General features: G+C 38.8%; 1 protein-coding gene and 1 long non-coding RNA gene across 2 annotated transcripts; both read left to right on the top strand.

Annotated features, from left to right (window-relative positions):
• The first annotated feature begins 6,644 nt into the window (after nucleotides 1–6,644).
• On the top strand, nucleotides 6,645–8,207 carry lrrc18b (leucine rich repeat containing 18b). Its single transcript, XM_053341121.1, has 2 exons — nucleotides 6,645–6,902; nucleotides 7,746–8,207. Exons 1-2 carry the CDS (start codon nucleotides 6,645–6,647, stop codon nucleotides 8,205–8,207), a joined length of 720 nt encoding a protein of 239 aa, XP_053197096.1.
• Nucleotides 8,208–11,415: 3,208 nt separating this feature from the next.
• LOC128381779 (uncharacterized) lies at nucleotides 11,416–12,416 on the top strand. The gene is made up of 3 exons (XR_008323595.1): nucleotides 11,416–11,453; nucleotides 12,051–12,221; nucleotides 12,376–12,416. It is a non-coding gene; the product is annotated as an uncharacterized LOC128381779 (long non-coding RNA).
• The last annotated feature ends 2,359 nt before the right edge of the window (nucleotides 12,417–14,775 follow it).

Genomic DNA, 14,775 nt, shown 5'->3' with positions numbered 1-14,775 from the left:
GGTTTTCTCAGCTCGAGGAAAGTTTTACAAATTTAAAACGAGGAAAATACTTTTTGGGCAGCAGGGCAATTTTTTTGCTGCAGTGTCGCAAGTGGCCACTTGGAAAAACTGTCCACAAGGTTGAGTGGCAGCACCCTACCCAACTCCAATAATACATCTTTGGATGCTACGTTCTACTTTGGTAGCCATGTTAGAAGTCCTTTGCTCTTGGGCAACAATTAACGGCTAAATGTGTTCCTACTTACAGTACACATGTATTTAAAGCATCGTTAAAGTGAGACTGTGGCCGCTAGTGGCAGTTCAAGGATAGTGTTAAATTCTTAAACATGGCATTAAACTAGCACAAACAAGGAAAAGAGATATCATGTCAGCAGACTAACTTATCAGTATCAATATTACACATTACTAATACTATACTATATTAATAATACTGTGTAACATTGATATTGATAAGTTAGTCTGCCGGCATTATAATATCAATGGAGTTTTCTAACACTAGCTAACATTAGCCCCCATAAAACCCCTGTAATATGGTCAACATTTTATTTGTAAGAGGCAGAATGTTTTTAAAGTCACATAGTCTAGCTTCAGTGTCAAAACTGTGTAACACATACAAATATCAAGAGTGCAGTTCAGAAGAGATACTAGCTAAGTGTAAGATAGTTAGCTTGTTCGCTACAGTAGCTAACCATTGTGTGTGGTAGTTGTAGTCGTATAGTCAAATACTGAGTGTTTTGGAACAAAAATAGAGCTAAAGACCCAACAGTTTATTGTGTCACATACATTTAAAAACAAATGTATTCAACTTGTTTGTGGCCTGTCAAGCTTCATTTACACCAACCACAAAACCAATAGACTTTCTCTCTGTGATTCTCTCTAGCAGTCTCCTTCACATCCAAATGCTTAGATTCACTCACACACACACAGACACACGCATGCACACACATAAACACTGTGCTCTTATTTCTAATCATTATGTGTAATCTGAACTGCTGTTTGCAGTACCTCACTCAATTAGGTCAGCACCATTTCCTCCAGTGTGACCTGCATATCTCCTGACCTGTATTTCACACCACTAAGGGAAATGACTCAGGCTAATACAGCATATTACTGTCGCCCGGTGCTTAACGAGAATTATAAATACATAAATACAAGAAAAAAAGTCCCACAGCAACAAATGGGCAGGTCTTTGTGGAAGAAAGCAAAAAGCAAAAAGCAAAAAGGGAGGAAATAAAGGAGTTTAGTTTTGTCTGGAGTTTAACATTACAAAGAATATGACATTTTGTGGCTATGTTTTCCAACCCCTAACCCAAGTCAATTTTCTTCTGTCTGCGGGGTGATTATATTTATTGCCATGACTTAAGAGTGTGTTTACATGCAAATGATATCTTCCAGTGACCTGATTTCAGTTTGGTGCATGCAGACCTAAATATAATGAATAGGTTTTATTAATGTGTTAGATTCAGACATGTTATGAGAAACAAGGTTAGGATTTCCAATTAATTATGTTTGTACTGGTTTTACTTTCAGAATTAGTTAGTTTAACCAAATGTAGCAGAGTTTTCCAACCAAGTTGGCATCAACACACTGGTGATGCTATTCTGTAGCTCCACTATAAAACATAAAAAGTCTCACATAGAGAATAAAAACCACTCACAAAGTAGTCTAACCTGGTTTTACACAGTAGGCTACATACTGCCAAACTTTTCTTTTTCACATCTGTAAACACGAGCACTCACTTCATCGGTCATGAATCCCACCTGTCATCTATAAATGAAGTCTGACAGTTGCCATCCAAATTTAGTGCAAATGTATTTTTCTTGCACTTTTCTATCCACTTCTGCAATTATTAGGAGTTGGGCAAGATAAACAGTTGATGGCGCTTATTTTAGACAATGGATCCTTTTCACAGCAGACATTTTGACTTGTCAAAGCAGGAAAAACACAAGTGGAATTAATTAAATTAATGATGGCTGCATTAAAATTAGGTGAACCAGTTCCTAGGCTCTGGTGTATGCTCACTTACTGTACCAATGTGGCTCACTTAAACAATCATGGAATGGAGCTATCATTGGTGTTATTTATTACTCCTTTGCTTTCCCTGCTTTGACAAGTCAGAATTTCTGCCATGAAAAGGGACCGCTGCAGAAGAAGAGAGCATAATGAAATGACATCATTAAAAGCGCCTGTCAAACCCCAAACAATGGAAAACCACATAAATACATGATGGGAATATAATGACATTTATATTTAATGTATTATTTTGAGGAACGTTACAGTCCCCACAACCATCCATACAGATCTGATGTTTTCATCTGCCACTATTTTTCGTCTCCTCAGTGTCCCATGCTTCATATACTCCATGATTTATTCACTAAGTCCATTTCCATTGTACTTGCCAGTGTCACAATTATTAACATCGACTTTTCCACCTCAGTCGAATGTAATTTTTGCTTTTGCATATTTCATGTTCAGTTTTTTTCCACACCATTTTTTTAAAGGTGTAGTGTGTAAAATCTAGCGGCATCTAGCAGGCCGGACTTAGCAGAAATGGAATATCAATTTAGTGTATAATCACCTTAAAATAGAATTGTTGTGTTTTTGTTGCTTTAGAATGACCACCTCCATGTTTGTACAGTAACCCAGGATGAACAAACAAACACTAGCATTAGAACTGTTGCATTTTTCTTGGCATTCATGGCCACCATAGGTTCTCCAACATGCTTGGAAGGGGAGGGAGAGGATGAAGGGTATTCAGTTGCATCACTGCTAGATACCACCAGGCGGGGAGTTCCGGTCCTCTGAAATGAGGCCAACGCAGAAGTAACTTAGAGCTGCGTTCTATCAAAAGGCCACCAGGGGGCGACCGTTTTGTGTTCAAAAGGACTTCCGTCTCTATACAAGTCAATGGAGAATTCACCAACTTCTCACTCCTAACCTCAGTAAACAAAATATTTTCAAAATGTGTTTATGGTCTCAATCGCTAGTTTAAAGCCTTCTTCAATGCAGTCTGGTGTTCATTTGTGAAATTTTGGCCTCCCTGATTTTATATTTGACGATAAAGCAGGGTATGCATTGGGGCGTGGCTATGTCGTGATTGACAGGTTGATTGACCAATGTCCTCGAGATCCAACCCTCGCAACCAATCACAACCTCCCCGCTCTGCTGTTGGCTCCACCCATACTTCCGCCCATGACTCCGCCTCATGCCCATATAAGTATAATCCGTGTTCTTTTTTCCCAGCATGCACCTGAAATTTTCAAGATGGCGCTGCCTAGATTCGAAACTATTGGCTTCCGAGCAGCAGTCCACAAACCAATGGGTGATGTCACAGATGTTACGTCCATTTCTTTTATACAGTCTATGGATACCACTCAATCCTACACACTGCTCCTTTAATACGCAAATTGAAAATGCGCATGAAAGCAGGTGAATGAAAAGTCAATGTGAAAGTTGAAAGTCATTAACAGACTTAACTTACAGAGCAGCTGGTGCAAGATCAAATTATTTATATGTGACTGAGTTCATGGTTTTGTTTTCACATTAAACAATATTTTCATAAAGAGAGAAAAAAAGCTGTAACACTGCTAACAAACAACAACCAGACAAAAGGTAAGAAGGACAATATGTCTCCTTTTCCCTCCAGACATTCTGACTTGCCATGATAGAAAAAGCACAGGTGTTACTTAGGTGTTACTCATAACATTAACCATGGCTCTGTTCAAATCAAGTATCTGAATAGCTTCTGACAGTGTGACAGAGAGCTGGCATGCACAAACCAGGAAACCCAAGCAGCTAAATGGCATTAAGCTGCTGTGAAGGATTTCATCATCTGCACCTGTGTCTTTTCTACTGCGAAATGTCAACGTCTTCTCTAAAAAGGCATAATTTACTGCTTTAAACCACAACAAATGAGTTCATGGAATCCATCTGCTTTTCTTTGTCTTCTCTCTGATTGGCTATTTCTGATATTTTTGATTAGTTACAAAGTTTACATTGACAGTTATCTCAATTTTTCACTTTTTCACCTTTTCTATACCATATGTAAATACACTAACTTTAATTCTGAGTCTCAAGAGTCTCTTTTAGTTCTTTGTCAGGAGAGTCTGCGTCTGTCTTGATATCATACACCTGATACCACTTCCTGGTAAGCCTGGAAAGCTTCAGTCACTCAGTGTCAAGAGTTCACATGAGCAGTGTAATCTGAATAAAGCCTTATCAGACATATGAGCAGGGCCAGGTTGCATGATTTTCAGCACTGTTTTACATCACAAACACTATTTAATGTATTTACCTACTTCTTGACTAACTTGATTTCTAATTTTCCTAAACAACAGTGAGAAATCTACTGTAACTACAAAGTTTTTTCTACTCTTTAGGGGCAAGTGACTTGGACTGTAGGAATTTCAAGGTACCATCACATGATGCTGTATTCAAACTGATTTGTACACAGACAGCACCACCTACTGGCAGGTGAGAGTTACTGTGTGGTCTTTATATCAAGTGAAAGTGTGCCATGTAAAATGCATCAGACTAAATTTAGAGAAGTCACAGCTGAGTAATGTCTGAGGTGCAACTACAGTATGTGATACATTATACGTACTCCTTAAGAAGTCTGTGTGCGTGTGTGTGTGTGTGTGTGTGTGTGTGTAAGTATGTCAGAGACAGATATCAATACAGGCATGTGACTACTGTATCATATCAAGCTTGGGAATTAGGTCAGACTGGAAACTATTTACAAACACAGCAGTCGGAGTTAAATCTTGAACTTTGAAACCTTGAAACCTAGTATGTGTTTCCAGAATATTAATTTAGGAGTCTAAACCAGAAACTAAATTAAGGCTGAGAAAGCACAGGAATTAAGATTAAAATTGCAATAAGTGAATGAGCACAACAGGCATCTTTGCTCTAACTACCAACAACATCTTAGTACCAATTATGAGATTTTAAAAATCCAGTTTTGCACTATTTTCATGAATAAAGATAAGAATGGCCTGATTTGGAGTTTACAATATATACAGCATATTTCTAATAAGCAAGATATTTTATGGGGTCATATGGGGTAATTTTATGAAGGTAAACCTCTGCATAAATATTGTCTTATTTGTTTTATAGTTTTTATTAGTTTTAGGAACATTTGCACAGTAGCACTGATGATATATCTCTTACAGTTGTAGAATTAAATTCTTGGAGTGAAACTGAAATTGTTTTTCTATGGTAAAGCCTATTTTTTAGCCTAATAATTATTGTCCTTAAATTAACCAGATCCAGAATCAGAAAGGGTTATTCCAGCACTTCTATAATGTTGACTGACTTGTGAGAGACAGAGAAAAAACAAGAAAATCAAAGCAGCACTGGATCCCACGTTTCCCTTAATCCAATTCAGTTGTGTCTGTCATTAGACCTTCCATGCCTAATAAAAACGTACATCTTTCAAACTCTGCATCTAAAGTTTGTAATGAAGAACTTTGTGTTAAAAGTTTGTTGTCTTCAAACTGAAGCAGAAATAACCATGATGGCTTTGGAGTTGGGGTTTTTTCACACTCACGCTGCAGAATACATCATACAAGTTCTGCAAAATTGGTGGAGTGTGCCTTTAACATTTCCCAATCATAATAGTATTCTTCATTCAAACCATATTGAGACTTTCCATTGGAACCTGTGCTCATTATAATCCTATATTGGATATCAAGATCAGTCTCAGTGCTTGTTAGACACCTGCCAACTGTTAGGCTGTTGAAGAAATTTGTATAATGAACACTGAGACCAAATGATCTGATTTTGATTCAAAAAGAGAGTAATCCTAGGAACAGTTGCTGTCATTTTTCAAAAAATTCTTCCAAACACAGCCACCAAAAGAACAGACTGTCCTGAAGTAGCTAGCAGGTCACAGCCATAACAGACCAAACAGCAGTTGCCTGGAAACGAAGAGAAAACAAATCCCACGTCGGGCCAAGTGAGTCCAGGCCAGAGCTGCAAGCTGCCTGGCAGACAGACACGGCACAACACAACATGTCCAGTCTCATGCCATGTCATGTCATGTCATGTCATGGCTCTACATGTTTTTATTGATAATACTCTTTGGTGGCATCTTGATGCGTAATTCACAGGCTGGAGAAAGAACATAGTTGAGTTTGATTTCCATTTGCCTCTTTCCTGGTATTTAATGTACTAGAGCTAAGGAAGTGGACTCATTATTGCTGGTAAGAAATCAAGATGTTTCTTTATTGTAAATTTATTTGCGGGGAAAACTCAAACTTGTTCAAAACACAAAATTATCAATGTAACTTTTATTCTTACATGCTTTTTTACTTTTTATTCCTTTTTAATTATGCATTGATGCAACAGGATCTCAAAACTGAACACCATCTAGCCTTTAAGTACCACAATATATTGTTCTTAAAGAATATTGTATTCTTTTCTAGAGGTAATTATAAATTGAATAGCATGTACAAAGTGTTTGTTAGTGTGCTTTGTCATGGAACAATTGGTGATTATGTTACATTTTATAACTCAACTTTGTCTACTGTTACAACTGGCTCGGCTCTGTTGGGTAACATAATCTTGTTCCACTGTCATCTCCTTTGTCGCAGCAGATTACTGAACACTGTTAACTACACACTTCCCTGACACCATCTTGTAGCATGGCCAAGGGAAAGAAAACCAAAGAGGCTAAAAGTAAGACAATCACCTTGAAAATGGCTCAGGACAGCGTGACGTTGACAACAGATGGCAAACGGCGACTGGATCTCAGTTTTAAGGAGATCTCGTCGGTGCCAAAGTGCATCCAGAAGCTGTGTGATGTGGATGAACTTGACCTGAGCAGGAACCTGATGAAGGAAGTCCCAGACATTCTTGACCTTTTCATCAATATCCGTGTTTTGGATCTGCACAGTAACTATGTGAGTATTTTTTATTTGCCAGAGTCTGTCTATGTACTAGTAAATACACTGAGCATATATATCATGTAGATGTAAGCTGAGGAAACCAGTTGAAAGTGCTGATATGGGGCTTCACACAGTATCTCCGGTATTTATGCCTATATAACACCTTTATGAAAGACAACGTAATTAAGTAAGTTTCTTTAAATTGTGTATACTCTACTCTAGTACTCTACTCTCTGAGTGTAGTGCGGACAACATAACATAACATAAGTATACCTTCAGTGAAAAAGGCACAAAAAAAACAAGTTGGGATACAATTCGTTTACAACATACATTAATAGGAATGGCATATTATGGTTGTATTTCTTCTTTTCTTTTTTTTTTTGCTTTATTTGTGTGTATTAATAATTCTGTGTATTTTATTTAGACAGGGACAGTGCAAAAACATTAATACTGTATAAAACAAGGAGAAATGCATTGTATCAGGTTTTAGCAGGTTGCTTTTTCCGCCAGTAGTCCAGTGAAACAATATCTTTTTACAACCTTGAAGTGATTGTATTTTGAGTGATTATAGTATATAAGTATATATAGGTATAAGTTTTACAACCCTATACATTATTTTGCTTAAAATTTGGGGTTCTTTTATTTTTACACTATAAAATTGACAAAATAATGAGATGGAATCATGGTTAAGGTTGTGTCAAATAATTGGATAGCATGTGTGTGAGGTAAGGACAGTAAGAGGTGCTAAACAAAAATGAAAAAAAAAATCAAATTATCAGAGTTGTATAGGTGTAGGGGCAGTCCACCCGTATTCCATCATAGTGTGTATCACAGAATGTGTCACTGTTTTTATTGCAGCTGGAGGAAGTCCCTGAGACCATCGGCCGCCTCCAGAAGCTGCAGGTTTTGAACTTGTGTAACAACCGTCTGACAACCCTCCCCAATGAGATCGGCCTTCTGAGTAAACTCCACACTCTCAACCTGGGCCTCAACCGGCTGGACGCTCTTCCCTCCACCATTGCTGCCTTGAAGGAGCTCCGCAACATCGGCCTCTCTGACAACCAATTCACCCGCGTCCCCGGCTGCCTTTCGAGGCTCAAGGATCTGGATAAGGTCAACCTGGACAGGAACCCCTTCGTTACTGAACATTCCCACAGTCAGGGATCAGTCCTGATAACAGACAGACTTTATGTGGTCAAGGAGAGCATCCTGTGTGATGACTGTCTGAGTAAGTGCCAAATGGAGAGGAAGACGCTGGAAGATGCTGTGAAAAGGAAGGATCCCAAATTGCTGGTGACCCAGGAAGACAGGGAGATGTAGAGTTTGATTTATTTTCATTTGAATAATTGCATACATGACATATCATCATTTATTACTTTAATTCATCTCACTGTCAATTCAAGCCTATGCGCCTATTGATGTCACACAGTACTGTATTCCCAATTTAGACTACAGCACCATCTACTGTTTCAACCCCCATAGTGCAATAAGGAGCCTCATCTAACATGTAGAAGCACTTTACACATCATAAACTGTGTCTTATGGATCTGGTAGAGATTAAGTGTTTTGCTGAGGGACACTTGAGGAATATGGATGCTTTTGAACACAGGTACTTTTTAAATTAATGTCCTCTAGTTAATCTTTGTTAAACAGCAGACCACCTCAGCTGTCTCATGTTATTCAAAATAAAGTTTAAAGTCAGATAAGTTAGCTTCATATTCAAAGGGCCTCTTTGATAACAGGAATTAAATGTGGTTAGATATTGGGTTGGTAATATGGTTTCACTTTCATTTTTTTCTCACTTATGGTTTATAGTGAGAGACCAGCTGATCCTCAAGCATCTTAAAAATAATTCTGAGCATTGATCCTAGTAGTGTATTTAAATGAAAATGAGCAAAACAACATATAAATAGTGTGTACTGTACTGCATGTCTTGACAATCTCTTTGGCCTAGGGGGCAGCAAAGAGCACCAGAGGCCACCATTACTCACTGAGTGCTAATACTAATGCACAAGCACATTTCTATTCCTACATGTCAACTTGCAATAAATTGCTTGAAATTAGCTTTAAGTGGAATCTTCACTGTAGGAAATGAGGCCTATTTTAAGTTAGTCATGGCAGCTTGATATAAATTTAAAGATTAAACATGGCTCATTTATTAGCGTCTTAATCTTCTCATATCACTATGAGCCTGTTAATAAGGACAAATCCTATTTTGGTGATATTTTTGTTAGATTTAAACTTAAGGATAATTTTTCCCATTTCAAGTGTCAGTCAAACTGAACACAAGGTTGCTCTTCCAGCAAAGCTGAGTTGTGTGGGATATGAAGGCTTCGCCCAACAATGGTGATGCTTTCAGCTTTTAATTAAATTTGTTCTTCAAAGTAACTATGCGTATGTTATAGACGCTCATGGTGACACACCCACAGAGAATAATGACCCAATTCTGCAGTTTCGTTCAGATCTACTGAGTGTTTTAATCCCTTTGAGCTCATTGTTTTGCTTGAGTTAGCCATAGCTGGTTCACTCTCAGTGTTCTCAGTAGCGTTATATCCAGATGTCACTGGTAGCTGTTTTCAGTGAAAAATCTTTAAAACCACACTGTACACTACTTTATCTGCTAGCTGATGAACACAGTGGAGCATGTGGCTACTAAAGAGCCAAATATTTCTCTTTAGTAGTTGACAAGGACCAAAAATGAGCTTAATTCTAATGTTGTTCTGTGACTGCTGGATGTATAAAGAACTGTGAAATATCAGCCGAAAAGGTGATAATTGAATTTACAACATGTTTCTGCTGCCCTGAAGTGGCCAAAAATCAGTTCATGTTAAGTATTACTGCTTATTAAATTTGTATTCTCTGTTTAGTTATATACACTCAACTCTGCATTTGAGATTCAAACAGCTTCAGTCATACATCTAAAACTGTCACATAAACACAAATGCTGTCTTGGAAAACACTGTAATACTCTTAGGGCCTGATTTACTAAGATCCCTAATAGTGGGTACTAAATTGTGTGCACGGTGCAATACATTGCACGTTTTGTTTGCCTGCATTTTGCGGGTGATCTACTAAGAATAACTGCGTAAATGAAAACAGGTGCAACAGGGTGGAGACAGCAGTATTTAAATGAGGGTTTTGCGTGTCTGAATGGAGAGTTTGGACGAGCAGAAAGCTGCAAGCGCAAAATGAAATGTGATCAGGTTCTAGTGGAAAAGGTTAACTAATATATTGAGTTGTGACAAAGTCAATGCTGTTAGTAAAACCAAAAATATTACAAACCTCAGTGCACTGCGTTAGTAGATCAGCTTGCACATTTTTCTGTGGGCGATGTTAAGTTTGCACACGTTTTTACACACGCAAACCTTTAGTAAATCAGGCCCTTAGTTTATTCCCCACATTCTCATTACCACATTAGGATCAATTTTTCTCCTTCTCACCCCATTGTCATCTGTTTCACTATATCCACACAAATGGTCAATATGGTATGGAAACATGGAATAACCTCAGAGGCCCCATGTCATTCGGTTTTCACGCTGAGTTGAAGAGTGCTGAGTAGACTGGATTAAGATCCCAGCAGATAGGCTCATTAAAGGTAGGGTTGGTAATCCTGTTCAGAAACACTTTTTGTTATACTGGGAGAAATGGTCCTTCTATTATGAAAGGTATCAATACATTATGGCTTTAGAAAAAGGAACGGAAAAAATCAGAGCTCTGTAGCGGCCACAGGACTGATAAAACCCCGACCAATCCGAGCCGTTCGGTGCGAACAGAAAAAACCAATCAGGTGGCTTCATGTCTAGTTTTGCTTCCGCATACAGTCTACGCCCCGCCCCCCTCTCTCCCTGCCTACTGCGCGCGTGCACAGTCTTCACATGTCGCTGTTGCCAGAAAAACCAGCACACCTCCCGGCAGAACTACCGAATACGGATGTAATATTTATGTAAGAGCAATGGCTGAGAAAATACCACTTGCACGTCTACTTGTAACGGCTCGTCCAGAGAAAAGGGGAAGAAAGAGAAGCCGGAGGAGGAAAGGACTGCTAATAAAAAGGCTATGGATAAAGCAAGAGGTCAAACAAGAATCAACATCGGAGTAGCATTTGAGCGGTGGAGACAACTGAGGGATCTGAAGGACCTGAACAGTGATGCCGAGGTTGCTCTCTTTCTGTTGGACAGGTAATGATTTGTTTTGCTTCGGGGAGGATTTGTTCTATATATGTAAGTTATGCTAACGTAGCTACTTTTGTAGCTTGTATTAGCTTAATGCTAATATTAGCTTTGCTGTGTGTTTAAAACGGGTCGGTGACGCCAGTATTGAATAGATTATACTAGTATATTAATTTTAAAGATATTACTCTACACTAGTCGTCAGTGTCTGTATTATTATTGTGATAAAAAGACCTACGTATATTGGCTTTTACACGTTACAACTGTGGTGATGTAGCTCATCTATGTTTTCATAGCCATGAGAAGGACCGATCAACCTCGACGCCGTCTAAACACGGATTGATGAGACCTACTCTCCCTCCAGTTCAACTATTGTTTCTGAGTCTCTGTCCGACCGGTGAGTTCAACTTGCTGCTGCTGCTATGAATATGTCTTTGGTGGGATATAAATATCTGTCTTTCATATCTAGCTTTTTCTGTTTTATGTGCCTCAAAGTGCCATTTGAGGTACTTCAGAAAACAGCATTATTGCACATACAATATGTGTTATCAGTGATATCTGCTATATCATTATACAGACATTGAGTAAATGTTAGTGATTAGATATTTTGAGAAATATGATGGCCTGAGGATAAAACCTGTCCTTCACCTTAGGAGGTCCAGCACTTCACACTGAGTTGTTAACATCAACAACAACCATCAACACTAAAATAAAACACAGCTAGCATAAGTTGTACCTCTAACTTTGTGTGGTGTTGGTGGAGTAATTGATCATGCTACAAGCTTGTCTATGGACTATACTCTGGTAGATGCTATGCAGAGAGGATAGGAACAAACTGAGGATCTTCTCAACAGTTTATATCTTTATGCTCCTTTGGTCCAACTGCCAAACCCAAGACTTCTATTTCTACATATAAAAAGTTCTGTGTTTTGTCCTCTATGAATGAAGGGTAAATGTATGTTGACAGTATTTTCTAATTTTGTAATCTTCACAGAGATGACGTGATGAGATGATGTTAATTCTTCAACTGGTTTGAGCAGACATCTGTCCCTCCCCCAGCCCAGCCATTACTGCAGCTACCCCCCTCGTTGACACCTCTAGTATGCTACCCCCACTAAGCTCAAAAGCATACAGCTTTTGCAGACCCAACTCAGCAGAGGCCTAGGTGAGTTTTCTTACAATATTGTAGTTTGATGAAGTTCTAATATAATTATGTGCAAAAGAAATGGGAAATAAAGCTCTAAGTATTCTTATTCTTTGATTATCTCAAAAATGTATTCATTATTGTCAGATGTGTAATTGTGATATTCTTCCTAAAGGTAAATCACTGCCAAAGGAGTAGATCACCACCGCTGACAAATACTCCCTACACACAGCCTGACCTGTCTGCCTAACCTGGAAACACCTTTTCCAATGTGTAGATACACTCATGTTGAAAATGTACAGATTATCTATGTAACAATAAAAAGGGTTATACCAATTTTGTTGTAATTATTCTGTAATCACTTATTTTTAATGTGGTGGTGAGAAAATATATTGCTTCTGTTGCAGAAATAGTCAAATGAAAGGCATTCATCATTTTCAAATTTTTATTAAAAACTGACAAAATATAAATAACAAAAGGCCAAATTTAAAATGTAAAATGTATACTTCCAGGTGAGGGTTAGGGTTAGGAAGCAGGTTGTTGCCCACAGCACTTTTTTTCTAGATCTGTGGGCATCTCACAGCACTTCCTGCACACACACCATGTAGGTAGACATGGAGCTGGAGGGCCTGGTGGAGGAGCATCTGCAGGACATCAAACATGAGGCTTGGGTCTCTTGATCTGAAGCAACTGATGAGATTCTTCCAATCTCAGTCGTTCAATTCTAGCCTGTAAAAAATAGTTCATCAAGAAGATTAGACTCTCACCATCTTGTCCTTTATTATTACTAATATTGTAATTTCATTTATTATATTTTTGGTATGTTGCCGGACCAGAGTTAAAAGTTTCATGTGTTTATATTATAGTATTATATTCTTTAACAGTTTATGAATGACAATAAACTCAGAAGTGTTGTGTTCACTGTAAATGGCAGGTCATTGTTTACAGTTCTTGATAATGTTGAGATCAGGAAAAAAGAGGCTATTTTAGAAAGGCTACCTGCTCATCTGCAATTCTTTGAGCTTGCAGATTCTCCACTCATTGAATATCCTCATCTTGTAAAAGCTCTCCGGTCGCAGTCCGGCTTGCTCCACGTCCTTGACCTCAAGTTCCTCGGCCTCTGCCCCTTGCACCCCCTCTAGCACGGCCTCCTCTGGCTCTAGCACGACCGCGTCCCCTTGGAGCTGAAGACGTGCTCGGTTCAGGACTGTAGCTCGGGTCTGAGCCAGTGCTCTCATCGTGTAAACTCTAACAATGAAACAACAAACATAGCGTTAGCCTAGTAACACAAGTGTCTAAGTTTTATAGTAAAATTGAGATATTGGCCCAAATTTACTTTCCTAACACTTCTGCATCACCCTGCATAATTGTCAATAAAAAACATAGCAGATATGCTACGTGACTAATAAAAACATAAAATACACGTTTGTCAGTGAAAAACACGTAACAATTATTACAATGTAATTTAGCTGATGGGTCTGAATCCAGCCGTATCCTTGGGGAGATTCAGCAGATTCAGACCCGGGTCCCGGATCTGAATCTGCACAGACTGATGTGTTATAAAACAAACAAAAAACATAATAGTATAGTTTACTTACAGGTAAATGAGACGTGAGACTGTTTGGTTGTTGTCCAAAATACTTGGAAATGGCTAGCTCGTAGCTCTCCTCTCCTCCCTGCAACAGTGTGCGCGTTCCAGTTTGTGGGGGCGTGGCTTGGACTGACTCACTGACGGGAGGGGGAGCAGCGGGGTTGAACTTAGAGGAGGCAGGAGGAGGTGCTATTTTCAAATCTTGCTAGCTCTCTTGCTAGCTTTCCAACATTACCAACCCTACCTTTAAGAGGCAAGCTGCCTGGTATTGACTCAGCCATATTGTGAAAGTGACCAATGTTACAGTAAAATGTAATGGATAGAGGGTGGAAGCTTACAGCAACCAGCAGTACTGAGGCAGATTTTAACAACTGATGTGATCTCCTATTTGAATACATCATGTTATTAGTGTTCAGCCAGAACTACCAGTCATGCCTGCATTTATTTCTACATATTATTTGGTATTTCTCTCTGGTCAGTGCTTGGTTTAATAGTGTGATCTTTATTTAAATAAGTCCTGCAACTAGCTGAAGGTCCGTTACAGCTGAACAGTCTTTGCACAACGCTCCAGGACACACGGACACTGGCAGTGCTATTGAAAATCAATTCACACATGTATAGATGCAGTTTTTCTATTTTCCTTGCTTTATTTTCTCAACCATTCCATCAGTCTTTCCATCCACCAACCACTCTCTCTGTCTGTCTCTCTCTCTCTTTATGTCAATCACCTAAACATACACAGGCAGGCTGAATGAAAGGAACAGAATTGCTGCAGAGGCAAAGCAATGTGGCTACAAATAGAATCTAATTAATTTTGATTGCATGGCCGTGACTCCTTTATTGGCTGAGATAGAGGGGAATTGGACATGGTTGCATTACAGGAAATGAAACAGGGAGCTCAAAACTCATCATGAGGCTTTCAATAAGCTAAAGGTTCCTCCGCTATAGACATTTTTATGTAGCAACGGTGCCATTTATATCATA

This window comes from Scomber japonicus, chromosome 20 (genome assembly GCF_027409825.1).
Source record: "Scomber japonicus isolate fScoJap1 chromosome 20, fScoJap1.pri, whole genome shotgun sequence".
Taxonomy (NCBI): Eukaryota; Metazoa; Chordata; class Actinopteri; order Scombriformes; family Scombridae; genus Scomber; species Scomber japonicus.
The sequence above is the reverse complement of the archived record's forward strand: the minus strand, read 5'-3'. Positions and strand labels throughout refer to the sequence as shown.

Bases quoted from the DNA above. Each gene is read 5' to 3' on its own strand.
- lrrc18b (XM_053341121.1), top strand. From the start codon at position 6,645: ATGGCCAAGGGAAAGAAAACCAAAGAGGCTAAAAGTAAGACAATCACC. The intron at 6,903-7,745 runs GTGAGTATTTTT...TTTTTATTGCAG, and splicing joins TGGATCTGCACAGTAACTAT to CTGGAGGAAGTCCCTGAGAC.